This window comes from Haliotis rubra, unplaced genomic scaffold (assembly GCF_003918875.1).
Source record: "Haliotis rubra isolate DU_JTF1 unplaced genomic scaffold, ASM391887v1 Scf1185, whole genome shotgun sequence".
NCBI classification, from domain to species: Eukaryota; Metazoa; Mollusca; class Gastropoda; order Lepetellida; family Haliotidae; genus Haliotis; species Haliotis rubra.
This window is the reverse complement of record NW_025765098.1, coordinates 157,843-184,158: the sequence shown is the minus strand read 5'-3', so window position 1 is coordinate 184,158 and position 26,316 is coordinate 157,843. Positions and strand designations below refer to the sequence as shown.

At 37.7% G+C, this 26,316-nt stretch overlaps 1 protein-coding gene across 2 annotated transcripts in view; it reads right to left on the bottom strand.

The window, feature by feature from the left end:
* Positions 1-8,724: 8,724 nt before the first annotated feature.
* The window catches only part of LOC124259926 (anosmin-1-like), a 71,133-nt gene continuing 53,541 nt past the window's right edge, over positions 8,725-26,316 (bottom strand). The window contains exons 3-13 of one of the 2 annotated variants that reach the window (XM_046694155.1): positions 19,028-19,111; positions 17,161-17,377; positions 16,539-16,705; positions 15,207-15,327; positions 14,037-14,167; positions 13,402-13,479; positions 12,987-13,043; positions 11,385-11,481; positions 10,473-10,592; positions 9,708-9,807; positions 8,725-8,852 (exon numbers count right to left, since the gene is read on the bottom strand). In XM_046694155.1, coding sequence (XP_046550111.1) covers positions 9,770-9,807; positions 10,473-10,592; positions 11,385-11,481; positions 12,987-13,043; positions 13,402-13,479; positions 14,037-14,167; positions 15,207-15,327; positions 16,539-16,705; positions 17,161-17,377; positions 19,028-19,111 — 1,110 coding nt within the window. In that variant the 3' untranslated portion in view covers positions 8,725-8,852; positions 9,708-9,769. The remainder of the gene's footprint in view (positions 8,853-9,707; positions 9,808-10,472; positions 10,593-11,384; positions 11,482-12,986; positions 13,044-13,401; positions 13,480-14,036; positions 14,168-15,206; positions 15,328-16,538; positions 16,706-17,160; positions 17,378-19,027; positions 19,112-26,316) is intronic. The other variant, XM_046694159.1, reaches the window with a different exon arrangement.

Genomic DNA, 26,316 nt, shown 5'->3' with positions numbered 1-26,316 from the left:
CACCATAAAGTTATTCTTTTCTTACAGAGATATTTTGACATTTCCATCACTGGAATAATGGAAAAGTCAGGATTAGAGCCTCATTCTTTTGATGGTTTGGTTAAAATACATAAGACCCCTGCAAAGACATAAGTTCACAATAGATGGGAAATATTTTATTCCAGTTTGTGAATATTTACTGACACAGTACTGCAGGCTTTTGGGCTGAATATAGACCTGTGAGCAAGCCAGGATATAATCCCCTTTGTGTTTAATTTTTGTATCTCATGACAACACAACAGGCTGTCATGCAAAGATTATTAACTGGTTCAGTGGTGCCTGTTAGCAAATCACATACTGTATAAAAAGGAAATGACTAGCATAGCATTAGAAAATAAACACATATGTATCATGTTGCCTTTCAATATTACTTATATTACTACTCATAAACATGAAAATTGGATGACAACCATATTTGGCATGAGTTGATAACACGCATGCCTCTTGTCATTAAAGTCTCATCGACCAATCAGATCAGAGATTATTGTGAACTACAGTATACAGCTTGAAGTATTGTGAATAAATCACGGGTAGTGGACGGCACCAATACTTAATTGACAGCAATGTGTGTTAGTAGCTCCTGGTCAACCTGTATGGTTATTTGCAATGTACAATGCAATGTACATCTATGTACATGTGTATACGATAATGTTAAAATGCCATTTGTAAATATTAAAGCTACATAATTTTCATGTTGTACGTGTAATTTTATGATAGAACTTGTGTACAACAGTAGGTAAAATAAATACACCTTTTTGTCCTATTTAGTCTTAATGAATATGTACATTGATGTAAATATGTATATTTATTTTGATTGTTTGTGAAAATATATATGAAAGTTTTCATGAGTTTACAGTTATGTAAATTTTGTCTTTGTTGTAAATAGAATATCATTTAAAGTATAATCAATGGAATGAGGAGAAGACATTTTACCAGAATAAAATAAGAAAATGACAGAATTGTATATTACACACCCATTCATATATTAATTATTAAAAATGTAAATTAAGTAATTTCAATTTCAATATTGTGGTACACTGTAACCAAATCCTGCAATTTTACAGTCACAGGCCTTAAGATATGTTAATGTATTTAAATACATGTTCTCCAGTGATTAGGGTTTCTTAAGCCATTGCAGTTAAACCTTCTTTCTCTGGTGGGGGCGGTGGGGTAGCCTAGTGATTAAAACATTGCTCGTCATGCTGAAGACCTGGGTTCGATTCCTCACATTGGTACAATGTGTGTCCACCGCTGTGATATTGCTTTAATATTGCTAAAAGCAGCGTAAAACCCAACTCACTCACTTACACTTACTCTGGTACCCGTCCCGGTGGAATTGGTCCTCATCAGTACCTTCTAGGTTGATAAAGCACGTTGTTGAGTATGGTGCAAATCCATACTGATGTCTTCAGTAAGCTCCACTGGAATGTGTGGTTTCCATAGCTACAGTAGGTAAGTTTAGTTTTACGCCGCTTTTAGCAATATTCAAGCAATATCACGGCGGGGGACACAAGAAATTGGCTCCACACATTAATAATAATAATAATAAATGCATATTTATAATGCGCCCCTTCCACACCCTAAGGCATGCTCAAAGCGCTACAGAATATTTACACTGGAGTATTTACAGATGAAGTTATACATAATATACTGAGAAAAGGTGGGTTTTAAGTCTGAACTTAAAAATGTCAATTGTGGCAGAACTTTTAAGGGCACATGGGAGAGAGTTCCAAAGCACAGGCGTGGAGTAAGAGAATGATCGGTGTCCAAAGGATTTCAGTTTGTAGGATGGGATGACCAGTCGGTTTTGTGTGTTTGAGCGCTTGTACTCATGTGGGGGATCAAACTGGGTCTTTGGTGTGACGAGCAACGCTTTAACCACTAGGCTACCCAACCACCCCCAGAGCTACAGGATTTTCACTGCATGGAGAGAAAACAACCTCTCAAACTTTGTTTGTGGAAAAAAGCCCAATTCATCTAACATTCTAATGAAACTAATGTTGTTAAACATAGTTCTTTATATTCTGAACATGAAACACACAGGAAACCATTTTTGGAATGCAGAATGAAAACGACATTTTGAAAAGCCCTCAGTTGGAAACAACTTTGTCAGTCATTTAATGTCAGGTCTAAACTAATCAGATACGAAACTATTTAATAGCGGTACGAAACCTTGTCAGCAGACCACGCCTATCTATGTTCCAAGCTCTTGCTTACCCTGAAGTGCAGGTAGGTTACAACTAATCTGATCATATTGAGGTTTCATGTCAAACAATTTGAGGGTCAGGAATGAAACTGTTCGCTGACAACAATCTCAGTTATTGTACAGTTAGAGTCAGTCAAGTCGAGTCATTATGGTACTTACAGAGGTAGATAGATCTACGTATATAATATCAAAACATTTCAAATGCAGTTTGTTGAGTCATAATTGTTAGAAACCTGGGGAAGATATCAATTTTCAATCAGTTCATTGGTTACAGCCCTACCCTTGTGAATAGTTTAAATTAATAGTCAACCTCAGTTAAAAGAAATACTGTTTGTGTTCTTGCATGTTGAGCTTGATCCAGTCATGGCAAAACAAATATATTTTACTCTTAAAACCAAGAAATTTCTGGCAAAACTATACCCTTGTTTAGTAATCAACAGAACTTCCAAAGTCAATATCAGCCTTATTTGGAAATCCGTACTTTAATTTGATATTAGTTAAATATTAATAATGATCTGAGTTAATCATGATTTCCGGTTTCAAGAACTTCTCAATGCATTTTTATCAAATAACAGATTAAAAATTAAAAATCCTTTCCAAGACCCAACTGCCGAAATCAGCACCTTTGCAAGTGTGTGTACACCTTGAATATGATTCAAGATTTTTTATCATTTGTAACATACAGTCATGATCACAATACAAGTTTCTCTGACAATCATCTTAGGACAGATATAGTTGCTAAACTTATGTTCAAGATAAATACCATATTTCCCCTGATAAAAACTGCATGATGATAATGAACTTACTGTAACTTCAGGTTGCAATATAGAAATAATCTGTTAAAATACTCATTATTAGAAAATATCTATTTAGTCATTTTATAGGACACAAGCTATTGATAAACAGGCTTGGGAGGTGGTTGAAATGAACTAGCACATGTTGCACTGGAAATAAGGTACATGTACGTTCATCTCCAGATTTGTATCAACAGTATTAGGTGATGATGATCACTATACACATGATGAAGCATGATGAATACATACACTCTGGACGTAGCAGGGTCAACTTTCATTCATAACCTGGTAGGACTATTGGAGTATTGTCTATCTCAAAGAGCTCTCCCTTCAGTGGAGCTACAGTTGTGATACCCATTGCATTGGTAGGTCCAATCATTGAGAAACCTAACACTGTTTTAACACTCACAATGTGTCAACGTTGTCGGCAACTGTGATACAACAAAGTTGTTTTTGTATTCCTTGAAATCTTAATTTTTTCCCTGATAGGTTTTCGTTTATCAAAACAGTTTACCTCTCTTGCAAATGATTGAATGGGAAGCTTGATACTTAGGTACAGAAGCGGTCAAATTTGTCAAAAACTAAAAACAGTATCTGATCTATTTCAACCTTTTTTAAACAGCAAAAATAAGTCATGTTGAAAAGTTTTATAAACATTCAAAAGAACTAATAACAACTTTTTGTGGCCTTATCAAAAGGAGTTAATATATAGATTTATTCATATTATGAGTGAGTGAGTTTAGTTTTACGCCGCACTCAGCAATATTCCAGCTATATGGCGGTGGTCTTTAAATAATCGAGTCTGGACCAGACAATCCTGTGATCATCAACGTGAGTATCGATCTTCGCAATTGTTATTCATATTAAGTATAAATATCGCATAATACCGGCTCATTACAGCAGCATGCATTGCAATGTTAGGTACCCGTATATATATGGACAGACAACTCAGTGCTAATGAGTATCCATAACAAAGTTGCATTGTTAAAACATCGATCAGATGTTATTTATTGCGATTATTTAAATATATCACTTGAACCGGTCAGAGAAACAGAAAAATCACAATGTCAGCATAAAATTGACAACTTATTTGAAATTTGAATTGGGTTATTGTTGACTTGCATCATTGTACAATGAGCAGCAGTTTCTATCTTAACACACAGACATAAACCCAACAGTCTATGATTAGCTCTCTGTGCACATGCCAAATACTACTTTCCTTGAAACTATTTTTGTGTAATTATGTGAAATAAGTTGCGAACGTTGGCACATTGTGACATATTCCAGTGTTAAGTTCTCCATATCTTACCTGTTCACGTTAAGTCTTTGGCAAGTGAGATGAGGTGAGGCAATTTAACCTGATCATGTCATTTAATGACAATCATTCTTCAAAATATAGGAGCTTTTTCAGGATGAGTGAGTGGGTCCAGTTTTAGCTGCTTTTAGCAATATTCGTGCAACATTATGACAGGGAACACCAGAAATGGGCTTCACACATTGTACCCATGTGAGAAATCGAACCCACGTCTCTTCCGAAAATATTTACAGATTTTGCTGGAAAAAAATACAATTTGTCTTTTTTCGGAAGTATACAATGGTAAGAGGATTTTTGTTTTCCATGGGGCATAAATTTCCACAACATGGAAAACTGAGATTAGAACATTGTATTATTTGAATAAATAATCAGGGCAGATTGGAGATGGGAAAGATAAAAATATATGTACAGCCTATAAAAACAATTATTTCACATGACCTTGTATTCAAATACTTGTAAACATTTAAATTCTTTTCCAAAACATAAATTGTATTTATATATTTGTTTTGTCTCATTATGATTATACTTGTATGTGAGTGAGTGAGTTAAGATTTAATGTCACATCGGCAATATTTCAGCCATATATACTTGTATGTAATTTGCTTAATACTGAATTTCGTTTTTAAGTCTGAAACTACATCCCCTATATTGAAGAATGCCACAAAAGTGGCATGATCAGGTTGTACATAAATATCTAATGAATAGCAGCACCAGTGGCAATAATGGCAAATGTTTATCCTGCTCTGTTGCCATGGAAACATCCAGAATCGTGAAATCGAAAATATTACGAATTCTCTAAACTCTTCAAGTGTTATTACATAATAAATGAAGAGGATGTTTCCATAACAACTGTTGTGTTTACAGCAGCATAAATGACAAGATCAGTGATAGGACAAAGCTCCAGCCAATCAGGGCCCTGCTTCCAGAGCATGTTGGAAGTGATGACTCTCTTGCTGTAGTTCCTGCGGGACGACAGGCTACAGCTGCATGTGTGGGAATTATGGTATCACTGCTGGGTACTGTCGTACTTGAGTCTGTGGAAACAACAACATATTATGACTATGACATTTAAATTATTTTTTTTTTAAATGTGTAAAATTAGGATTGAAAAAAAGAAGAAGAAATATATAACAGAACTTTCTTCCTGAGTGCAATTAAATGTACAAATATATAGAAATGGGAAAAAAAACCCAAACATTATATATAACAAAGTGTCTAATTATCAAGATATGTTCACTCCATGTTCAGTGTTTAGAGTCAGGGTACCATTGTACAAGCTTTGCTATGACTGTGTGTTAAGGGATAAGGTGTGGTGGGGTAGCCTAGTGGTTAAAGCGTTGGCTCATCACGCTGAAGACCCGGGTTCGAATCCCCATATGGGTACAATGTGTGAAGCCCATTTCTGGTGTCCCCCGCCGTGATGTTGCTGGAATGTTGCTAAAAGCAGCGTAAAACCAAACTCAGTCAGTCAGTCAGTTAAGGGATAATAGTTATGATCATCTTAGCGTCAAGATTGCACTGATAAGTGAGTGGTTATAACTTCTGATCTGGGCCACTTGGATGGCATGGATAACTGCTGATTGTTGGATTTAGACTTATATCATAAATACTGCTCTCTGTGCAGAGTGAGTCCATTTGGTATCCCACATGTCCAAATCCCAGATTCTCCTCAATTCTCGTTCTTGGTTTTTCCGCACATATAGTTTCACCTTTAGTTTAAAGGATAGGTGGTGTTGGTGAGTGGGTGGGATACGTTTGTTTGCTTTTGTTTTGTTTATTGTTTAACGCCTCATTCAGCAATATTCCAGCTATGACAGCTGTCTGTAAATAATTGAGTCTGGTCCAGACAATCCAGTGATATCATAAGCATTTATCTACATTTGGTTATAACTTCCAAAATTTTCATGCAATGACTGAAAGAAATGCATTGCATTAGTGAAAAAAAACTTTGTCAGTGTAAAACAGTAGTTTATTAGACAGGTATGTTTTGGGTAAGTGCAATCTGCTGTGACCTAAGTAATACCATATGAAGGGGCATAATGGCAGGGAATTACGAACTACACAAAGTCTCACTGACCTGAGTGTGTAGACTGTGTTGATGTGTGCATGCAGTATTGGTCTTTGCGTAGTGTGGTGAAGTGTTGGACAGATTTGTCCCCCTCCCTGTCACTGCTGCGGGCGCTGATCTGAACGCTGTAGTGTCTCCCCTCGCTCAGCCCAGTCAATATCAACTCTGTTATATTCTGAAACATTAGAGTTATGTACGATTGAAATAATTAAGACTTTTAGAGAGTAAAAGCAAGGTTTAACCTAGATTTGGTGCATACACTGAACACCTAGGTCTTGAGTCTCTTCTAGGGTAGGAGAGAGAGAGAGAGAGAGAGAGAGAGAGAGAGAGAGAGAGAGAGAGAGAGAGAGAGAGAGAGAGAGAGAGAGAGAGAGAGAGAGAGAGAGAGAGAGAGAGAGAGAGAGAGAGAGAGAGAGAGAGAGAGAGAGAGAGAGAGAGAGAGAGAGAGAGAGAGAGAGAGCATTAAATTGCTAATGTTACTGATGGCTGAACAGTCTCCATTCAAGATACACATTTACTTGAGTATGTCTGCTTAGATGTAGACATGAACTCACCCCTGAGATGATTCTTTCCTCTGGATTTTTGCTATATACAACTTGTCGTGATGTCGGCGGAACAACCTGACTCTTCCCCCACAACACTCTGTACCCCGTGGTGACCCCACTCCACACCGCCTCCTTCCACACTATCGCAACATCGACGCTGCACCGGTCAACAAGTGGATGGATCTGGATGTCTGGTGGCCGGCCAGGTATAATGGTAACTGGAATATACAAATATGACACAATGTATAAAGGACTGATCATTACTGGCCACAAATATGAGTAACTCCAGTAGTGAGATCTGCACACGTGGTCCACAGACTAATGCTTAGTCTCTCAATATGTACAATTTTGATAGAAGCAAATAAACCTATTTAAATTGAAAAGGAGCCCCAGTGAGATGGGAGATTCTGATGAAATCTAGACTTGCTTCATTTAAGGCTTTAGCATTGCAGTGAGGGCTAGGCAGTAGGGAAAATGATGTGGTTCAGGGACTGTGAGACAGACTGAGGTGGTCAAGTACACAAGGAAATGCAGTTAAATGTGAACCCAGTCTTATATCAGCTCACCTACTCCAACTACAAGGAATAGAGTTGTTTGCTGGTGTCTTCAAGGCTATATGTATTGAAGCAAAATCTGTCTGAAAACCGGTTATTTATTTGCATTGGTAATTGAACCATATGCTGCCCCCCCAACACCCCCAATCAGTATTCAATATTTTATCCTTAATATATACACTGTATTCAATATACATTTTCTTTACTTTTATTGATTACTGAGAATAAACTTTGCTCCAATGTCGATGAATGTGGCTTGGTAATTTATAATAGAAGCCTGTGGTTTTTGTGAAAAATCTGCAACACAAATTATGGACTGTCATGCAAACTTTCAGGCCAACAGGTTGTTTACAAAGAATCCTTGCAGACTGATGAAACATTGTTCAGAGTCACTTACTCAAGACGGGCATTAATTCAGCAAATACAATAATTCCAACATTGAAACTGAGGCATAAGGAACCTTATTTGACTTCTTTGAGAAGCGCATAGAAGTTGGATTACTCAGGCAATAACATATGGATGGACAACGTTTTTATTACAATAGGAGCAATGTTTCAGTGTAGGTTCTAACACCGTCATCAAGCAAGTGATGAGTCTGTTGATGGTTGTGAATGCCACGTCTCCATGGAGATGACGAATAACTTCTTCGAGAGGCTTTTTTAAAATTTGGAGTAGTTAGGAAGGATAAGATATATGGATGTACAGTACACAACCCTGTGCACTTAAAAGAACCCACGAATCCGTTGGTATATGACCAGATGGTGGCCACATGAATACGTGCAAACACCTAGTTGCGGGTACAGCAACGTGTAGTAAACCTGGACAAAGTACTGTGACTATGTGTCCCAGTCCACCCAGCTGTGAATGGGTACCTCGTCAGGATGAGAAAGCCACAATAACTCGGTGCGCCTTGAGGCAGCAAGAGTTGTATACTCCCCAGGGAGTTGAGATTGATAATACGATGAGCCGTTGAGATTGACATCCAATGATCGAGGGGAATAATAACAGCTCTATATAAATATCCTATAATAATACTAAATAATAATAGTGATATACATGGATGATAGCAAGTGATAATATAGAAGTTATTCATCCATATATCTTATATTTCCCTAACTCTATCTGAGATGCCATAACTCTATGTATGATTAGCTTGTACCTTTCTTGGGGCACTGCGGCCTGACGTTCCCTTTGACCTTGATGTCAACACAGTGGGGGGTGGAGAAACTGGCTACTGATGCTGCCAGCTCCTCCCCAAATGCATTGATTGGTCGGACTTGGACGGTGTAGTTGCAGCTGTAGTGTAGGTTGTAGAGGTTGAACTCCTGATCCTGGGAACAGTTACATCATGGCTGTAATACCGTATCAACAAAACATTCTACACCTCGTATTTCCGCTTCATCTCCAAATATACTGATGGAACGAATGGGGATATGAAAATAGAAGTGTTCATTTATTTATTCTCAGATTTTCACCCACAGTGCAACACAAAGTATGTGAAAAACACTGGAAAAAAATAAAGGAACACTTGTACTTTTATTTGTTACCTAATTTATTTCCATCAGTATATTTTAGATGAATGGTCAATAGCTCCAAGAACAAATGGATTTATCTTATTGCTATTTCCTTATTTATTTTTGTTGACACCCCATGGATTGGTATTACTACCAATATGATCTTCACATTCACAATGTGACAATCCATCCCTCGTAACTTATTCCATGGACAATATATCTAAAGCTTCGTCCTTTGTCCCTGACACACGGTGAGTGAGTTTAGTTCCTGATTCAGCAATATTCCAGCTATACTGTGTCGGTCTGTAAATAATTGAGTCTGGACCAGACAATCCAGTGACCAACAGCATGAGCATCGATCTACGCAATTGGGAACCAATGACATGTGTCAACCAAGTCAGCGAGCCTGACCACCCGGTCCTGTTAGTCGCCTCTTACGACAAGCATATGGGTTACTGAAGATCAATTCTAACCCGGACCTTCACGGGTACCCTGATACACAGACTCCATGACGTCCATGATAAACTGACGGTTTGCATGTTTATAGCTCACAAATCCAAGGTAAACAGGAAAATCTGGTGTCTTTGTCCCATACTTCCAACATAAGGCAAATAAAATTAAACATTTTTGTTGTTCAAAACAAAAAGGAAACATCAAGCAGCAGGTACGTACATGCGTGGTGGCACTCAATTCTGGATGGTGGAAGTTCCTTCTGTCACCAAGGCGGTCACAGCTCACTGCCCGTACACAATATACTTCTCCAGTCTCTCCTCTGAAAGACAAACGCTTGTTCATAAATCTGGAACAGATCAGCCTTATACTAAAACAAATGTTATGCATGTATATGAGAATCCACTTTCTCAGTAAAGTACAGATTCTAGTACTTTTATTAGGTTGAGTCCTGGCTCATGTGTTACATGTGTTACATTTGACCACTTTCTAAATGGCAATGTGTATCATAGCCTTATACTAGTCTATGTCATAATTGGACTTCTTACTCTCTTAGTAATACGGGGCGGTGGGGTAGCCTAGTGGTTAAAGCGTTCGCTCGTCACGCCGAAGGCCCGGGTTTGATTCCCCACATGGGTACAATTTGTGAAGCCCATTTCTGGTGTCTCCTGCTGTGATATTGCTGGAATATTGCTAAAAACGGCGTAAAACCCAACTCAGTCATTCAGTCATTCAGTCTTAGTAATACCATCAACATTGCTATATTTCGGCCTGAGTCTTTCTCCGATTACATCTTACTGTTGCAATACTGCTGAGTGTGGCATCAAATAAACGCATACGCATGACACTCACTCCGAGTGTGCAATGGACTCTGCTTTTATCAGTGATTTCTTTACGGATATGGAAAGGGTTCTGACGGTGACATTTCTATTGAGTGTGTACGAAGCAACACTTTTCATCCATCAAAGTCTAGAAAAATCCTCCAACCTGTGACAGTCCTCCATTCGATCCTGGTCTTCAAGACGCCACTGTAGTAGAAACTCTGGTCCACTGTGATGTTGTACACAACAGAGTTATCTGATACCCACGGCTTCCGGGTCACATGGTCTGCAAGAAGGGAACATCGTATATTACTTAACCTGCACAACAGGGATAAGCTTATTGTTATGACGAAATCTTGCATGGAATATGTTCCAAAGAAATACTCTTATATTTTTGAGTTTAAGGAACTGGCTGTACGGTTCAGAAAATAACTTAACTCTTTTAATAATTGTCCTGATTTTTTTATAGATAACTGACAAGGGAAAACTTTATCACTATTAGGCCAGACCAATTCTATTTCTTGTTTTACGGATCCACCGGTCGTATTTTTTCAAGAATAAGAGAAAAAAAATTAATTAATTTTCCCCGCTCAAAAAATAAAATCCTAATGTTTTTATTGGCCAAAAGTATAAACTTACAAGAAACTTTTTTTAGATTGTTTTTTTGTCCCATATACACCTCATAAATTGCCAAAAGTAAAATACTTTTAGCATTTTAAAGGATTTTTTGCATTCCCTCCTGCCATTAGGGTTTTCTGAGGAAAAAATATCCGTAAAACGAGAAATAAAATTGGTCTGGCCTTAGTATAAAAATATAAAACATATATCTCATCAGATAATGGATGAAAGGATATATAATGTCCACACCACTGCAATGAGAAATAATTATAACTTATATGAAATAATTAAATACTTTTACAAATTACTGTGAAAATATTAAATATTCTACACTTAAAAAACAGACTTTACCTTGTTTTCCCACACTAGCCCCCACCTCACCATATAACCAGTTTATAAATAATGTTTTAAGTATATTTAGACCTAACAAAGCAAACTGGTTAGCGAAACTGCAACTTACCACAGCATGCCTGCGTTGGTGGAGAGTATGTGACAATATACATTGATGCCATTCTTCCCTTCTGTATCCTGTTCCGCCAGCGCACAGTGGCGTATACCTGAAACAAACAGTGTGTTGACAGGCGATAAGTTGAAGAAGTGTTATATTTGTTTATATAAAGAATAGATTCTTGAACTTGTTTTTAGTTGATTCCCTCTCGAGAATCAACCCACACTTTCAGAGTGAAGCTCCAAATCACATGAAGTGAAGTCAGCGATCCATCCCACTCAGATTGAGCCTCAACTAAAAAACAAGTACTAGAATCTGAACTTCGTAATCCAAAATATAACATATGTTTCATTTGATCACTTCCAAAGAGCATTGTGTATTCATAGGTTTAACTGCATATAAATATTCTTTAAGGTATTGTACTAACTACAGTCGAGCCCTGTTTACATGGCCTTCCATACGGCATTTTAGTGAAACAAACCTTTTCTTCTTTAAATATACTGACATACTCGGACCCCGCGCTTCTGGACCCGGACGATGATTTTTCAGTCCCTATTACTTCCATTGAGAGTTGACCCAATTACCCAGAAGGCTTACTTACTGACAGTAAGGAGCATGTGTGTGAGTTAATGCTTACCTGACAACTGATTATTGTGTTCACTGCTATCAAAATTTGGAAGAAGCCCTGTATCTTTGGATTATCGATATGAATTGTAAACATGCAGCAGTAAATGATGCGATGATTGTTGAAAAAGCGGAATTAAACCAACAAAACAGACTAGGCTCAGGGACTTCTTTACTTCATAAAGGCACATGAACGTACATTGTACGTTTATCTACAGCATGGATTCTAGTGCTAAGTGCAGTTTACATGTTTATGTTTACCAATCCTATTACTGATGGTTGTTGTTGTTTATCACCTGTTTATTATTATGTGTGTGCTAAATACGTAAATCGGAAACATTAAATCTTCATTGTGCAACTCCCGAACATGTTTCTTGGTAAATTCAAATAGCCGGACAACTAGCTATCTGGACGTTACTAAAATGTCCATGCAAACAGGGCTCGACTGTACTACCCATGAAGGTCCGGGTTAGAATGAGCCTTCTGTAACCCATGCTTGTCGTAAGAGGCGATCAGGTGGTCGGGCTCGCTGACTTCTTTGACACATGTCATCGGCTCCCAATTTCGCAGATCGATGCTGGTGCTGTTGATCACTGGATTGTCTGGTCCAGACTCGATTATTTACAGACCGCCGCCATATAGCAGGAATATTGCTGTGTGCTGCGTAAAACTAAACTCACTCACTCACTCGACTGTACTTACTGTGTGACAGTAGTTAAGACTAAAGTAAAACAATGGACAAGACAGAGGCTATACACATCTTCATCTTTCACCTTCCAAAAGGAAGCACGTCGAAAACCCGGGTTCGATTCCCCACATGGGCAAAATGTGTTAAGCCCATTTCTGGTGTCCCCCGCCGTGATATTGCTGGAATATTGCTAAAAGCGGCGTTAAACTAAACTCAGTCAGTCTAAAACGAAGACTTACTGTCCAGGTTACATTGGATACTCTAACTGTGAGCAATATGAACCAGCTAAATTTCATACATACCTGTACAAAGTATCTGCTTCCTGGTTCAAGATTTCTCAGCAAAAACTTGTGTTTATTCTGAAAGAACATCACTGCACAGTCAGGGTTAAGGTAACACATAAAACTTTGAATTTTTAAAACCAAAAACACATCATCTGTGATGGATGAAAGAAAGATGATAAAATATTCTGCCAAAGTTACCTATAAAGTTCAGTTCATATTAGGTGATATATAGAGTTAATTAAAAACCTTAACTCCCTGAAAATGTACAATATGTGTGAGCATTTTATCAGTTCACATATGTTCTGTATGCTTAAACTTCTAGTATCTGTCCAAAGTATGTCCTAAAGTAGAAGAGTTGTACATAGGCAAAATAGCATGGAAGGTTGTTGATTTCACAATATTACACATCAAATCAGTGCCTGTAGCAACTTACCGGCTGTAACTTGTACTTTAACATATTCACTCTTTGATAATTAGCACTGGACTGGGGCAGTCCTTCACTACGCATCACCTGTGGGAGGAAACAACTAAGTGAGAATCAAGCCCTTGTCAATATATTTTTTGAAACTAGAAATTTGGCCACAAAAATAAAAATCAGAAAAAATAATACTTTCTTTGTAAATATATTTATGATCAAAAGATCTGTTGTTAAATTTTGTTTCAACTTTGGTTGCTAACCTCAGCGAATACTGTAAATGTTAAGTATCTGCCTGCAGTCTCTCAGCTTAATGACAAGGCCTACCCTGAATCATGGCTTAAAGATTTGTTGAAAATTTTATAACTTTTTTTGTTGCTTAATGCAGCACTCAGCAATATTTCAGCTATATGAGAGCAGTCTGTAAATAACTGAGTCTGGACCAGATTATCCAGTGATTGACATCATGAGCATTGCTCTCCGCAGTTGGGATACAATGACATGTGTCAACCAAGTCAGCGAGTCTGAACGCCTGATCCCGTTAGTCGCCTCTTACAACAAGCATGGGTTACTTAAGACAAATTCTAACATGGATCCTTATTGGTTGATAGCAAGTAAGGTGAGTTTACTGTAGAGTGGAAAGGTCAACTTACAATATATCTGTTGATGGGAAGTCCATCGGTGCGATGGGGTGGCTGCCACAATATCTCAACATCTACCTTCCCATCATGCACAGTGGAATCGCCTTCCTCAAAGTTGGCTGGAGGGGAAGGCTTCGTAAATTCTGAAAAATAACATTTCATACAATTATTTAATGAAACATGTTGTATAATGACAAAGAATTTATAAATATGTCTTGATACTCTTAGTTTAATCATGTAAATGATAAAACAAATTATAAAAGAGAAATCAAATTAAAGGGAGGCAACTCAGGTTGGAGTAACTGATTTGATTCAAGTCTCAGGTGTTTCAAAAATGGCATATCATAGTTCAAAACATAGTACTCTTTTGTGAAAAGGAATCCACCATTTACTAATGAAGCATAAAGAAGCATAATGAAGCATAGAATATCATGGATAACAACTTTTTGTTTATTACATAGAGTACATACTGTTGTCAAAGTTTATCTTCTGTTTGTGAATTAGTGAGTGAGAAGTTGAGTTTTACGTCGCACTCAGCAATATTCCAGCTATATGATGGCGGTCTGTAAATAATCGAGTCTGGACCAGACAATCCAGTGAACAACAGCACGAGCTTCGTGCTGTTTGTCATAACATACTATGTATATATTCTTCTCATCACTTGGTTGTAGTCACCCTTAGATTGATAACGATTAACGATCTACACTGAAACTTCACTCAATGCAATAAACAAGAAGTTGTTATCCATAAAGTTGAATGCTTCATTACTGACTCACCAACTTCTAGAATGGTGACCAAACAACAAACATTTACTATCATGATACATGACAATTGACTGTAGATACATGAACATGAAACCCTGCACACAGGCGAAAACTGTACATAGGAGACATGCATGAAGTTAACTTATTGTCAACTTCTTGATGTACCTTTGGTATGTTACCTGTGAAGGTCCGGGTTAGAATAATGATCTCAGTAAACCATGCTTGTTGTAAGAGGCCACTAACCGGATCGGGTGGTCAGGCTCGCTGATGGTTGACACATGTCATCGGTTCCCAATTGCACAGATCGATGCTCATGCTGTTGATCACTGGATTGACTGGTCCAGACTTGATAATTTACAGACCAAAGCCATATAGCTGGAATATTGCGGCATAAAACTCAACTCACTCACTCACTCACCTTTGGTATGTTTGGATACTGAAGTGAATCCCTTGGATCCGTGTATGTTGACTGCTGCTATTATGACGTTCAGCGTACTGGCCGGCACGATCCCTCGCAGCTTCACGAACTTCCGGTCAGTCTGGGTAAAAAGGGTGTAAGTGAATTTGTGAGGCTATACTTTACAGCTTTTATACATGTTTCAGCAATAAAAATGTATCAAACGTCAAAAATGGGCTGAACACCCATGTAAGGAATTGAAACTCAGATGATTAGCGTTTCAGTCAGCCACAAGGGTCCCCACCCTATACAAACAGCTTTTCACACCAAAGACCTGGGTTTGATTTCTCAGCTGGGTACAATGTGTTGAAGCCTATTTCTGGTAACCCACGCTGAGATATTGCTGAAAGATAATATTGCTAAAAGCATCGCAAAACAATACTCGTTAAATCATGAGGCAATCTAATTTGAATTTCTCACAACAATTTTAAGTTCATCATAATGGAAGAAAAATCCTAGCTCTAAGACTGTGTAGGTGGAACCAATTACAGGCACTATCACAGCATTGCCACAGAGATAAGCTAAGGAGCCATCTTTTCAGCATCAATCACAGAGATATGCCAAAGAGTGCACCTGCTCAGCATTGGTGAGGTGAGGTGAAATTGGGTTTAACGTTGCGCTGGAGAATATTTCGCTCATATGACGACGTGCATGCATTTGTATGTGTAGGTGCGGCTGCTTGTACTAGCCCAGACTGAAGCTGGTTTTATAGTGCTAGCCCACTGAGATACCATGCCGCAGTGAAGCATGAATAGCCCACTCAGACACATTATACTGACTCCAAGCCGACCAGTCCTTGTTGTACCCATTAATGCCGAGCGCCAGGCTCATGTACCATATTTTAACGTCTTTTGGTATGACGCGGTCGGGGATCGAACCCGCGACCTTCCGCTCTCCGGGCGGACGCTCTGACCACTACACCACGGAGGCGGTCTGCTCAGCATTGACCACAGAGAGATTCTGAAGAATCTATCTGCTTATTATCAATCACAGAGATCTGAAGAATCTGCAGAGGTATGCTAAAAGAACAATTTGCTCTGAATCGACCGGGGCGGTGGGGTAGTCTAGTGGTTAAAGCGTTGGCTCGTCACGCCGAAGACCCGGGGTTCAAATCCCCACATGGGTACAATGAGTGAAGCCCATTTCTGGTGTCCCCCGCCGTGATATTGCTGGAATATTGCTAAAAGCGGCGTAAAACCAAACTCAGTCAGTCAGTCTGAATCGACCACAGAGATCTTCTGAAGATCCCATTTGGTCAGTATTAACCAAAGAGGTCCTGCTGACTGCACTCACCACTTTGTAGTTGACTCCTTTGCCAGACAGAGTCCGCCACCGAACAACGTAGACAAAGGGTTGTGCAACATGTCGCATCCATCTCCCTTGGGGCAGGTCCCAGCTGATCACAACGCTGCCATCTTTCCTGGTTTCAAACACGATGTTGCTTGGCTTCCTGGGCAAACCTGCAACATGTGTTTTCACAGTAACAACAATGTCCATGAAGTTAAAATGGTATGTGAAACAGTTTGTCGATTAACGCCACAATCAGCACTATTCCAGCTCTGTGGCTGTGGTCTGTAAATAAACGAGTCTGGACCAGACAATCCAGTGATTGACATCATGAGCATCAATCTATGCAACTGGGATACAATGACATGTGACAACCAAGTCTGAGAGCCTGACCACCCGATCCCATTAGTCACCTCTTACTACAAGTGGGTTGCTGAAGACTAATTCTAACCTGGATCTTCACAGGTCTTTTTAACTCTACCACTGGTATTAAAGCCATGGCTCAGAAAATTTTATCAAAAAGGATTTAAACCCAAACCTCCTGCAAAATGAGAGGAGAGACGAACCCCTGAGCCACCCTACCTTGTTATAGCTGAGTGAAATGTGTCTCTCTTTAAGCAACACTGACCTTGATCGCTCGTGGGTTCCTGGCAGGTGAAGCCACAGCCATTGCCACAGCACTTGTTGCTGCCTGCACAGTCTCCATCATGGTTGCACTCTGGAACACACGCTGCCTTGAAGCCGGACATGGTCTTCTTGCTGGGACAGCTGCCCACCTTGGACTCAGCTGCTTTAGCCAGGAATGAACAGCTCCTCCTGCAGCTGGCATAGTTGGGATACTTCACCTGAAACATCCAGGGATGGAAATAACTTTAAAATTGCTAGTGTACTCTGGTACAGTGGCACATATAAAATCACTTGCCCTGATAATTTTTCAACTATACCGGCCGATTTTCTTGTTGATCTTTTAAATAATAATCACATTCCAGTTCTTAATGGGTTGTTATGACTCACTCACATATTCAGTGAACTGGACCATATCACTGCCTGAATTCAAGTTTTAGTTTGTGATCATTAGAATCAATATTCATGAATCGTTTGAAAAGGAGTGTTTTTACTTGAAATTGGGTGCTATTTATGTAAATGAGATGTGCAAAATGAAAAATATCCAAGCGAGGCGGTATACTAGCCAACACTCAGTTTGACAGTAAGGTGGTCACTGGTCATTGTCATGATACATTAACATTGTCAACATGGTCAAACAATTTTTTTGAAATTGGTTCACTGAATATAATGAGTATTTAAACAACTGCTTCAATTTGTTTTTGTATTTATACCTAATATTCCTATTCATTACCCAACATTTGGGCTTCATAGTGGATTCACTGCAATCCTAGTTCTTACAAAAAAATATTTATCGTGAAGTTCTACAGTGCAACAGCAGGGCTCCAGATAATTTTTCAACATCAGGAGTATGTACTCCTTATTTTTTCAATACAGGAGTACTGGAAAACCTTAAGAGTACGTTTAGAGTACTGAATGGAATGTAATGGAGTATCAGTAATCTTGTGTTTCGTTTCAATTATATGCACCACAACATTGCTACTCTTGTGTAAACACGTCAATAAACAATAAAACAATAATTTTTCAGATAAATAAGTCTGTAAATAATTCTAAGACCGTACACCAATGTTGTGGTGCGTATCTGCTACGTTTTCTAAACTATTTTCTAAGTGCATATTTTTTATCCGTATATACGCCGATACGGCCCTTATCTGGAGCCCTGCAACAGCATAGTTAAAGGTGTGCGTGCGTGTGTGTGCACATGCTTCAGTTAGTTGCCTGTCCTGGCAAATCTGAATAAAGTCTGTCCAAATCTTTGTTGTATGACTGCACACTCACTTTTCATGTTATACTCATGGAAACAAATAAGGGAACACATGAAAGTACCCATGTTCCTTTATTTATTTCCAGAATTTCACCCACTGTGCAATACATACCTTGTGAAGATGGTATGGTTAAACTGTAGTGCACATATTTACCAAACTTCAGTATGGTAATATATGTAGACCGAAGCATATTGATCTTGTCAATATTTGGGTAAACCAATATCGGAATTTTAATATTTTTCATGCAGTACTGATGCTTAAAAGATTATGGAATTTCAGAACACAGGTTACACCATAAAATAACTATATGCTTTATAATTATTAAAAGAATTAATTCTACTAAGGGATGGAAAGACAGCTAAGACTAAATATTAACAGAAACAAAAATGAGTGAATCACAGAAAAGGGCAATGCTTTCAAATGTGCAAGGCTTCACGTCATAGTGCATGTTGTGTTTCTGAGAATAACTTAACATGGAATCTTAAGACAAGTAATAAATTAATTGATATGACTATGATGACTTGTGAACCACGGCAGTCACCATTGGAAAAGAGCTCAAGGTTGAAACTGAAGGTGAAGAAGGAAAGCTGTCAGTGGAATACTTACACCAATACTTACATCACAGTCATATTTGCAGTTGTCTAGGGAGGTGTAGTTCTTGCCAGGTGATCGATCACATACAAACAGACACTGAAACATAAATAACAACATTAAATATGACAGGCCATGGCAGTTACAACAATGTAGTTAGAGTTTCCACCAACATAATATTATGGTGACAAAGAAGGCTGGCTTAAACTGTCAATGAATGATGAAAACTAGCTTCATAAAATTGAAAGTTGGAGTAACTGCAATTTCATTTTTGCTATATTTTGCCTAAATTACCTTTAGATTATAAAACAATTATGCTTACCTAGTGTGTTTGGCAGTGTGTTTCTAAGATTACCAAAATATGGATTGTCAGGGATATGAATGGAACAAAAACAACATATTACAGACACATAAGTCTTAAGGGATTTATTCCCACTTTTGGCAGTCCCACTTTTGGCAGTTATATTTCACACCTGGTTAACAAGCTAGAACTGTTGTCCTGATTTTGGCAGTTTATGACTCACACCTCATAATTAACATATGTTATATTTGGGATTACACTTTCTTAGTAAAACATATGTTACATTTCACCACTTTCTAAAATGGCATTGTGTATTTAATACCTCATAATTAGCCCTTTGACACCTCGTTAATGAGTCTTAATTGATTTAATCAACTCCTATGTAGAGTGAAGAAGAGAACAGAATAACAAATAATTTTATAGGTGATGATTATTTTGTTCACAATACATTTGCAAAGTATTTCTAATGTTCAATCACACCAGCCAGCAGACTGCCTCAAGCATTGGTGATGGGGTGTTTGGGGTAGCGACTTGGCTCTGTCCTTTCTCTTCCATAGTGAGCATAAGTGTAACAAGAAATTCAGTTCAAATCTATATATACTCTGTCTACATAAAACATCCTTCTTTTCTAGTATGTGAGATGAACTTCCCTACCTCTAACCTCTTTACTTTTACAAACCTCATCAGTGCCTAATTGATCCTAATTGTCCCAGTAGCAAATTAGTTACCACCTTACTGACGAGAACTAATTGATCTTAATTGTTCACACCAGTTGTCCCAGTTTTGGCAGTGAGATACAACAACTGCATGGTCCAGTGCACAACAGACTGCCAAAAAAGGGAAATCACCGTCTTAAGGGGTTTATTGCCTATTACAACCATGTTTTGACACCTGAACTATTTTGTTTAGCCATAGGCTGCCAACGGATGAAGAAAGGTCCATTGTGCACAGTAAACTGTAAGCGGTTTTCTCAAAATCCTGCGTATTTCACCAATAAGCAAAATATATCAGTCCCCATCATTTTAAATTCCTATAAATAGGAAAGACCTATCTTCATCTGGCACATAGGATCATTTCTACAAAGTTTGACATGAAAAGTTAACTTCAACAAGCCAACTGCTCAATTCAAACTTGTAGATAATAAACTCTATTTGGGGAGACGCCCCACATGGATACAATGTGTGAAGTCCATTTCTAGCATTTCCTGTCGTGATATTGCTGGAATATTTGGGAAAGAGGCATAAAACCTCACTCACTATTTGGTCACTCGCTCATTCGTGTACTCAGTGAGTGCATCACTGTAAGGTGAAGTCATGTGCACTCATGGACACTTGGTAAAAAATGTCTCAGCAAGGGACAGTTTCCTTGTGGTGTTCTTGCCTGATAACAATGGTATTTAAAGTGATCATGTTTAATCTATAGATACAGCAGCCCACACTGTTCTGACTGAAAAAAATCTACATATTCAAGGACTACTTGCTTATCAAATACCTGTGACACTGCACGTAAACAATGTACCAAGACGTACTTGAGTCATGAGGGTTAAATTTATGGATTATATGTTACACTGACCAATACTGTAAATCATGAAATTAATGCGTCACAAATTTAATTCGAGTGCAAGGGTCTAGTCTAAAATGCGTCACGAAATTAATGCGAGCTCAGGAATCTGTGTTGATGATAAAATGAATTGAGCTTGTAAAGCAATGAATGGAAATGAGCTGGCGATGTTTTGATTACGCTGCCAAGTTTGATCACGTGATTGCTTGCTACTACTTGTCTTATGACAACATGTAAAACGTAATCCAACTTGAAAGACACAAGTCATCGACCAAGGTACAACAAACACGTGGCTGGAGAATGTCCGGTCTGGCTGATGTGCTTGAGTGACTTTAAACAATGACCAGTGATTGTAACCAGTGATAATTACATGTGGCTTGCCAACAGATTTACGTTTTCTGTCTTTTATTAAGTAGACATGGTCAGACTGAAATGGCGTCATTATAATAATGCGAGAAGAGCACAGACGCATTTTTCGCATTGATAAAATGCTCGCATTAATTTCATGATTTACAGTATCTGTAAATTAAAGTCCAATCCTATTATTGTCAAATTTACTTTCAAATAGTCTTAAGCATAATATGACTGTCAATTTCATATGACATCTCTGAAATTACACTTTTCAGTCCACTGGGATTCATTCAGCGCCGTTCAGCAGTCATATTTAATCTGCAAATGAGGTGCTATACAAATCAATTATCATTTAATTCGTAGCTTGAATTACTTTTGTAATGGAATAAATGGTTATCCTTATCCACATGAGATTCCTCGGTAAAATCCTAGGAACAAAGTCCTCTTTAACAGTGATGCACCTTAATCGGAATAAAACTGGAGCAGGTATTGTACTATCTCATAACCTCAAAATGTCCTCTATTCAAACAGCTGTACTCTGATCTATGAAGATGGCTGTTTTTCTCCAAGCTGGAGATACAAATATATCAGAGATATAAAAGCCATTCATGTATCCTAACAATGCATTTACTGTGCAATTTCATACCTACAATGTTGGGTTGAATTATGCAAAAGCTTGTGATGTCCTTTTGCGTTACAAATCAAGAGTGAAACTAGTCACTTTAAGTGAGGGTGTTTCTTCATGTTCGGTGAAAACAGGTTTGATCAACTTCCATCTACAGCTTAAATTGGTCACTGTGTAGCATTTCTCAGTAGTCACCAGAAACTGCGTTGACGGTTGGAATGTGGTGATTTTGGCATTCATGCCCATACATAGATTGTGTGGTCTTTTGCATGTACATGTATGTTGTTAATAGCAATAGTTTATGCATATTCTATACAGGAACTGTATTGTCCTCTGTACATTCTATACAGGAATTGTGTTGTCCTCTGTACATTCTATACAGGAACTGTATTGTCCTCTGTACATTCTATACAGGAACTGTATTGTCCTCTGTACATTCTATACAGGAACTGTGTTGTCCTCTGTACAGTCTACACAGGAATTGTGTTGTCCTCTATACATTCTATACAGGAACTGTATTGTCCTCTGTACATTCTATACAGGAATTGTATTGTCCTCTGTACATTCTATACAGGAATTGTATTGTCCTCTGTACATTCTATACAGGAACTGTATTGTCCTCTGTACATTCTATACAGGAATTGTATTGTCCTCTGTACATTCTATACAGGAATTGTATTGTCCTCTGTACATTCTATACAGGAACTGTATTGTCCTCTGTACATTCTATACAGGAATTGTATTGTCCTTTGCATGTTTATGTACATTCTATACAGGAACTATATTGTCCTCTGTACATTCTATACAGGAATTGTGTTGTCCTCTGTACATTCTATACAGGAACTGTATTGTCCTTTGCATGTTTATGTACATTCTATACAGGAACTGTATTGTCCTCTGTACATTCTATACAGGAACTATATTGTCCTCTGTACATTCTATACAGGAACTGTATTGTCCTCTGTACATTCTATACAGGAACTGTATTGTCCTTTGCATGTTTATGTACATTCTATACAGGAACTGTATTGTCCTCTGTACATTCTATACAGGAACTGTGTTGTCCTCTGTACATTCTATACAGGAACTGTATTGTCCTTTGCATGTTTATGTACATTCTATACAGGAACTATATTGTCCTCTGTACATTCTATACAGGAACTGTGTTGTCCTCCGTACATTCTATACAGGAACTGTATTGTCCTTTGCATGTTTATGTACATTCTATACAGGAACTATATTGTCCTCTGTACATTCTATACAGGAACTGTATTGTCCTTTGCATGTTTATGTACATTCTTTACAGGAACTGTATTGTCCTCTGTACATTCTATACAGGAACTGTATTGTCCTTTGCATGTTTATGTACATTCTATACAGGAACTGTATTGTCCTCTGTACATTCTATACAGGAACTGTATTGTCCTCTGTACATTCTATACAGGAACTGTATTGTCCTTTGCATGTTTATGTACATTCTATACAGGAACTATATTGTCCTCTGTACATTCTATACAGGAATTGTGTTGTCCTCTGTACATTCTACACAGGAACTGTGTTGTCCTCTGTACATTCTATACAGGAACTGTATTGTCCTTTGCATGTTTATGTACATTCTATACAGGAACTGTATTGTTCTCTGTACATTCTATACAGGAACTGTATTGTCCTTTGCATGTTTATGTACATTCTATACAGGAACTATATTGTCCTCTGTACGTTCTATACAGGAACTATATTGTCCTCTGTACATTCTATACAGGAATTGTATTGTCCTCTGTACATTCTATACAGGAATTGTGTTGTCCTCTGTACATTCTATACAGGAACTGTATTGTCCTCTGTACATTCTATACAGGAATTGTATTGTCCTCTGTACATTCTATACAGGAACTGTATTGTCCTCTGTACATTCTATACAGGAATTGTATTGTCCTCTGTACATTCTATACAGGAACTGTATTGTCCTCTGTACATTCTATACAGGAATTGTATTGTCCTCTGTACATTTTATACAGGAACTGTATTGTCCTCTGTACATTCTATACAGGAATTGTATTGTCCTCTGTACATTCTATACAGGAATTGTATTGTCCTCTGTACATTCTATACAGGAACTGTATTGTCCTCTGTACATTCTATACAGGAACTGTGTTGTCCTCTGTACATTCTATACAGGAACTGTATTGTCCTTTGCATGTTTATGTACATTCTATACAGGAACTGTATTGTTCTCTGTACATTCTATACAGGAACTGTATTGTCCTCTGTACATTCTATACAGGAACTGTATTGTCCTTTGCATGTTTATGTACATTCTATACAGGAACTGTATTGTCCTCTGTACATTCTATACAGGAACTGTATTGTCCTTTGCATGTTTATGTACATTCTACACAGGAACTGTATTGTCCTCTGTACATTCTATACAGGAACTGTATTGTCCTTTGCATGTTTATGTACATTCTATACAGGAACTGTATTGTCCTCTGTACATTCTATACAGGAACTGTATTGTCCTTTGCATGTTTATGTACATTCTATACAGGAACTGTATTGTTCTCTGTACATTCTATACAGGAACTGTATTGTCCTCTGTACATTCTATACAGGAACTGTATTGTCCTTTGCATGTTTATGTACATTCTATACAGGAACTGTATTGTCCTCTGTACATTCTATACAGGAACTGTATTGTCCTTTGCATGTTTATGTACATTCTATACAGGAACTGTATTGTCCTCTGTACATTCTATACAGGAACTGTATTGTCCTTTGCATGTTTATGTACATTCTACACAGGAACTGTATTGTCCTCTGTACATTCTATACAGGAACTGTATTGTCCTTTGCATGTTTATGTACATTCTATACAGGAACTGTATTGTCCTCTGTACATTCTATACAGGAATTGTATTGTCCTCTGTACATTCTATACAGGAACTGTATTGTCCTCTGTACATTCTATACAGGAATTGTATTGTCCTCTGTACATTCTATACAGGAACTGTATTGTCCTCTGTACATTCTATACAGGAATTGTATTGTCCTCTGTACATTTTATACAGGAACTGTATTGTCCTCTGTACATTCTATACAGGAATTGTATTGTCCTCTGTACATTCTATACAGGAATTGTATTGTCCTCTGTACATTCTATACAGGAACTGTATTGTCCTCTGTACATTCTATACAGGAACTGTGTTGTCCTCTGTACATTCTATACAGGAACTGTATTGTCCTTTGCATGTTTATGTACATTCTATACAGGAACTGTATTGTTCTCTGTACATTCTATACAGGAACTGTATTGTCCTCTGTACATTCTATACAGGAACTGTATTGTCCTTTGCATGTTTATGTACATTCTATACAGGAACTGTATTGTCCTCTGTACATTCTATACAGGAACTGTATTGTCCTTTGCATGTTTATGTACATTCTATACAGGAACTGTATTGTCCTCTGTACATTCTATACAGGAACTGTATTGTCCTTTGCATGTTTATGTACATTCTACACAGGAACTGTATTGTCCTCTGTACATTCTATACAGGAACTTTATTGTCCTTTGCATGCTTATGTACATTCTATACAGGAACTGTATTGTCCTCTGTACATTCTATACAGGAAATGTATTGTCCTTTGCATGTTTATGTACATTCTATATAGGAACTGTATTGTTCTTTGCATGCTTATGTACATTCTATACAGGAACTGTATTGTCCTTTGGATGTTTATGTACATTCTATTCTGGAACTATATTTCTATTGCATGTTTATGCACATTCTATACGGGAACTGTATTGTCCTTTGCATGTTTATGCACATTCTACACAGGAACTGTATTGTCCTTTGCATGTTTTTGCACATTCTATATAGGAACTGTATTGTCCTTTGCATGTTTTTGCACATTCTATACAGGAACTATATTTCTATTGCATGTTTATGTACATTCTATACAGAAACTGTATTGTCCTTTGCATGTTTATGCACATTCTATACAGGAACTGTATTGTCCTTTGCATGTTTATGTACATTCTATATAGGAACTGTATTGTCCTTTGCATGTTTATGTACATTCTATATAGGAACTGTATTGTTCTTTGCATGCTTATGTACATTCTATACAGGAACTGTATTGTCCTTTGGATCTTTATGCACATTCTATTCTGGAACTATATTTCTATTGCATGTTTATGCACATTCTATACGGGAACTGTATTGTCCTTTGCATGTTTATGCACATTCTATACAGGAACTGTATTGTCCTTTGCATGTTTATGTACATTCTATATAGGAACTGTATTGTCCTTTGCATGTTTATGTACATTCTATATAGGAACTGTATTGTTCTTTGCATGCTTATGTACATTCTATACAGGAACTGTATTGTCCTTTGGATGTTTATGCACATTCTATTCTGGAACTATATTTCTATTGCATGTTTATGTACATTCTATACGGG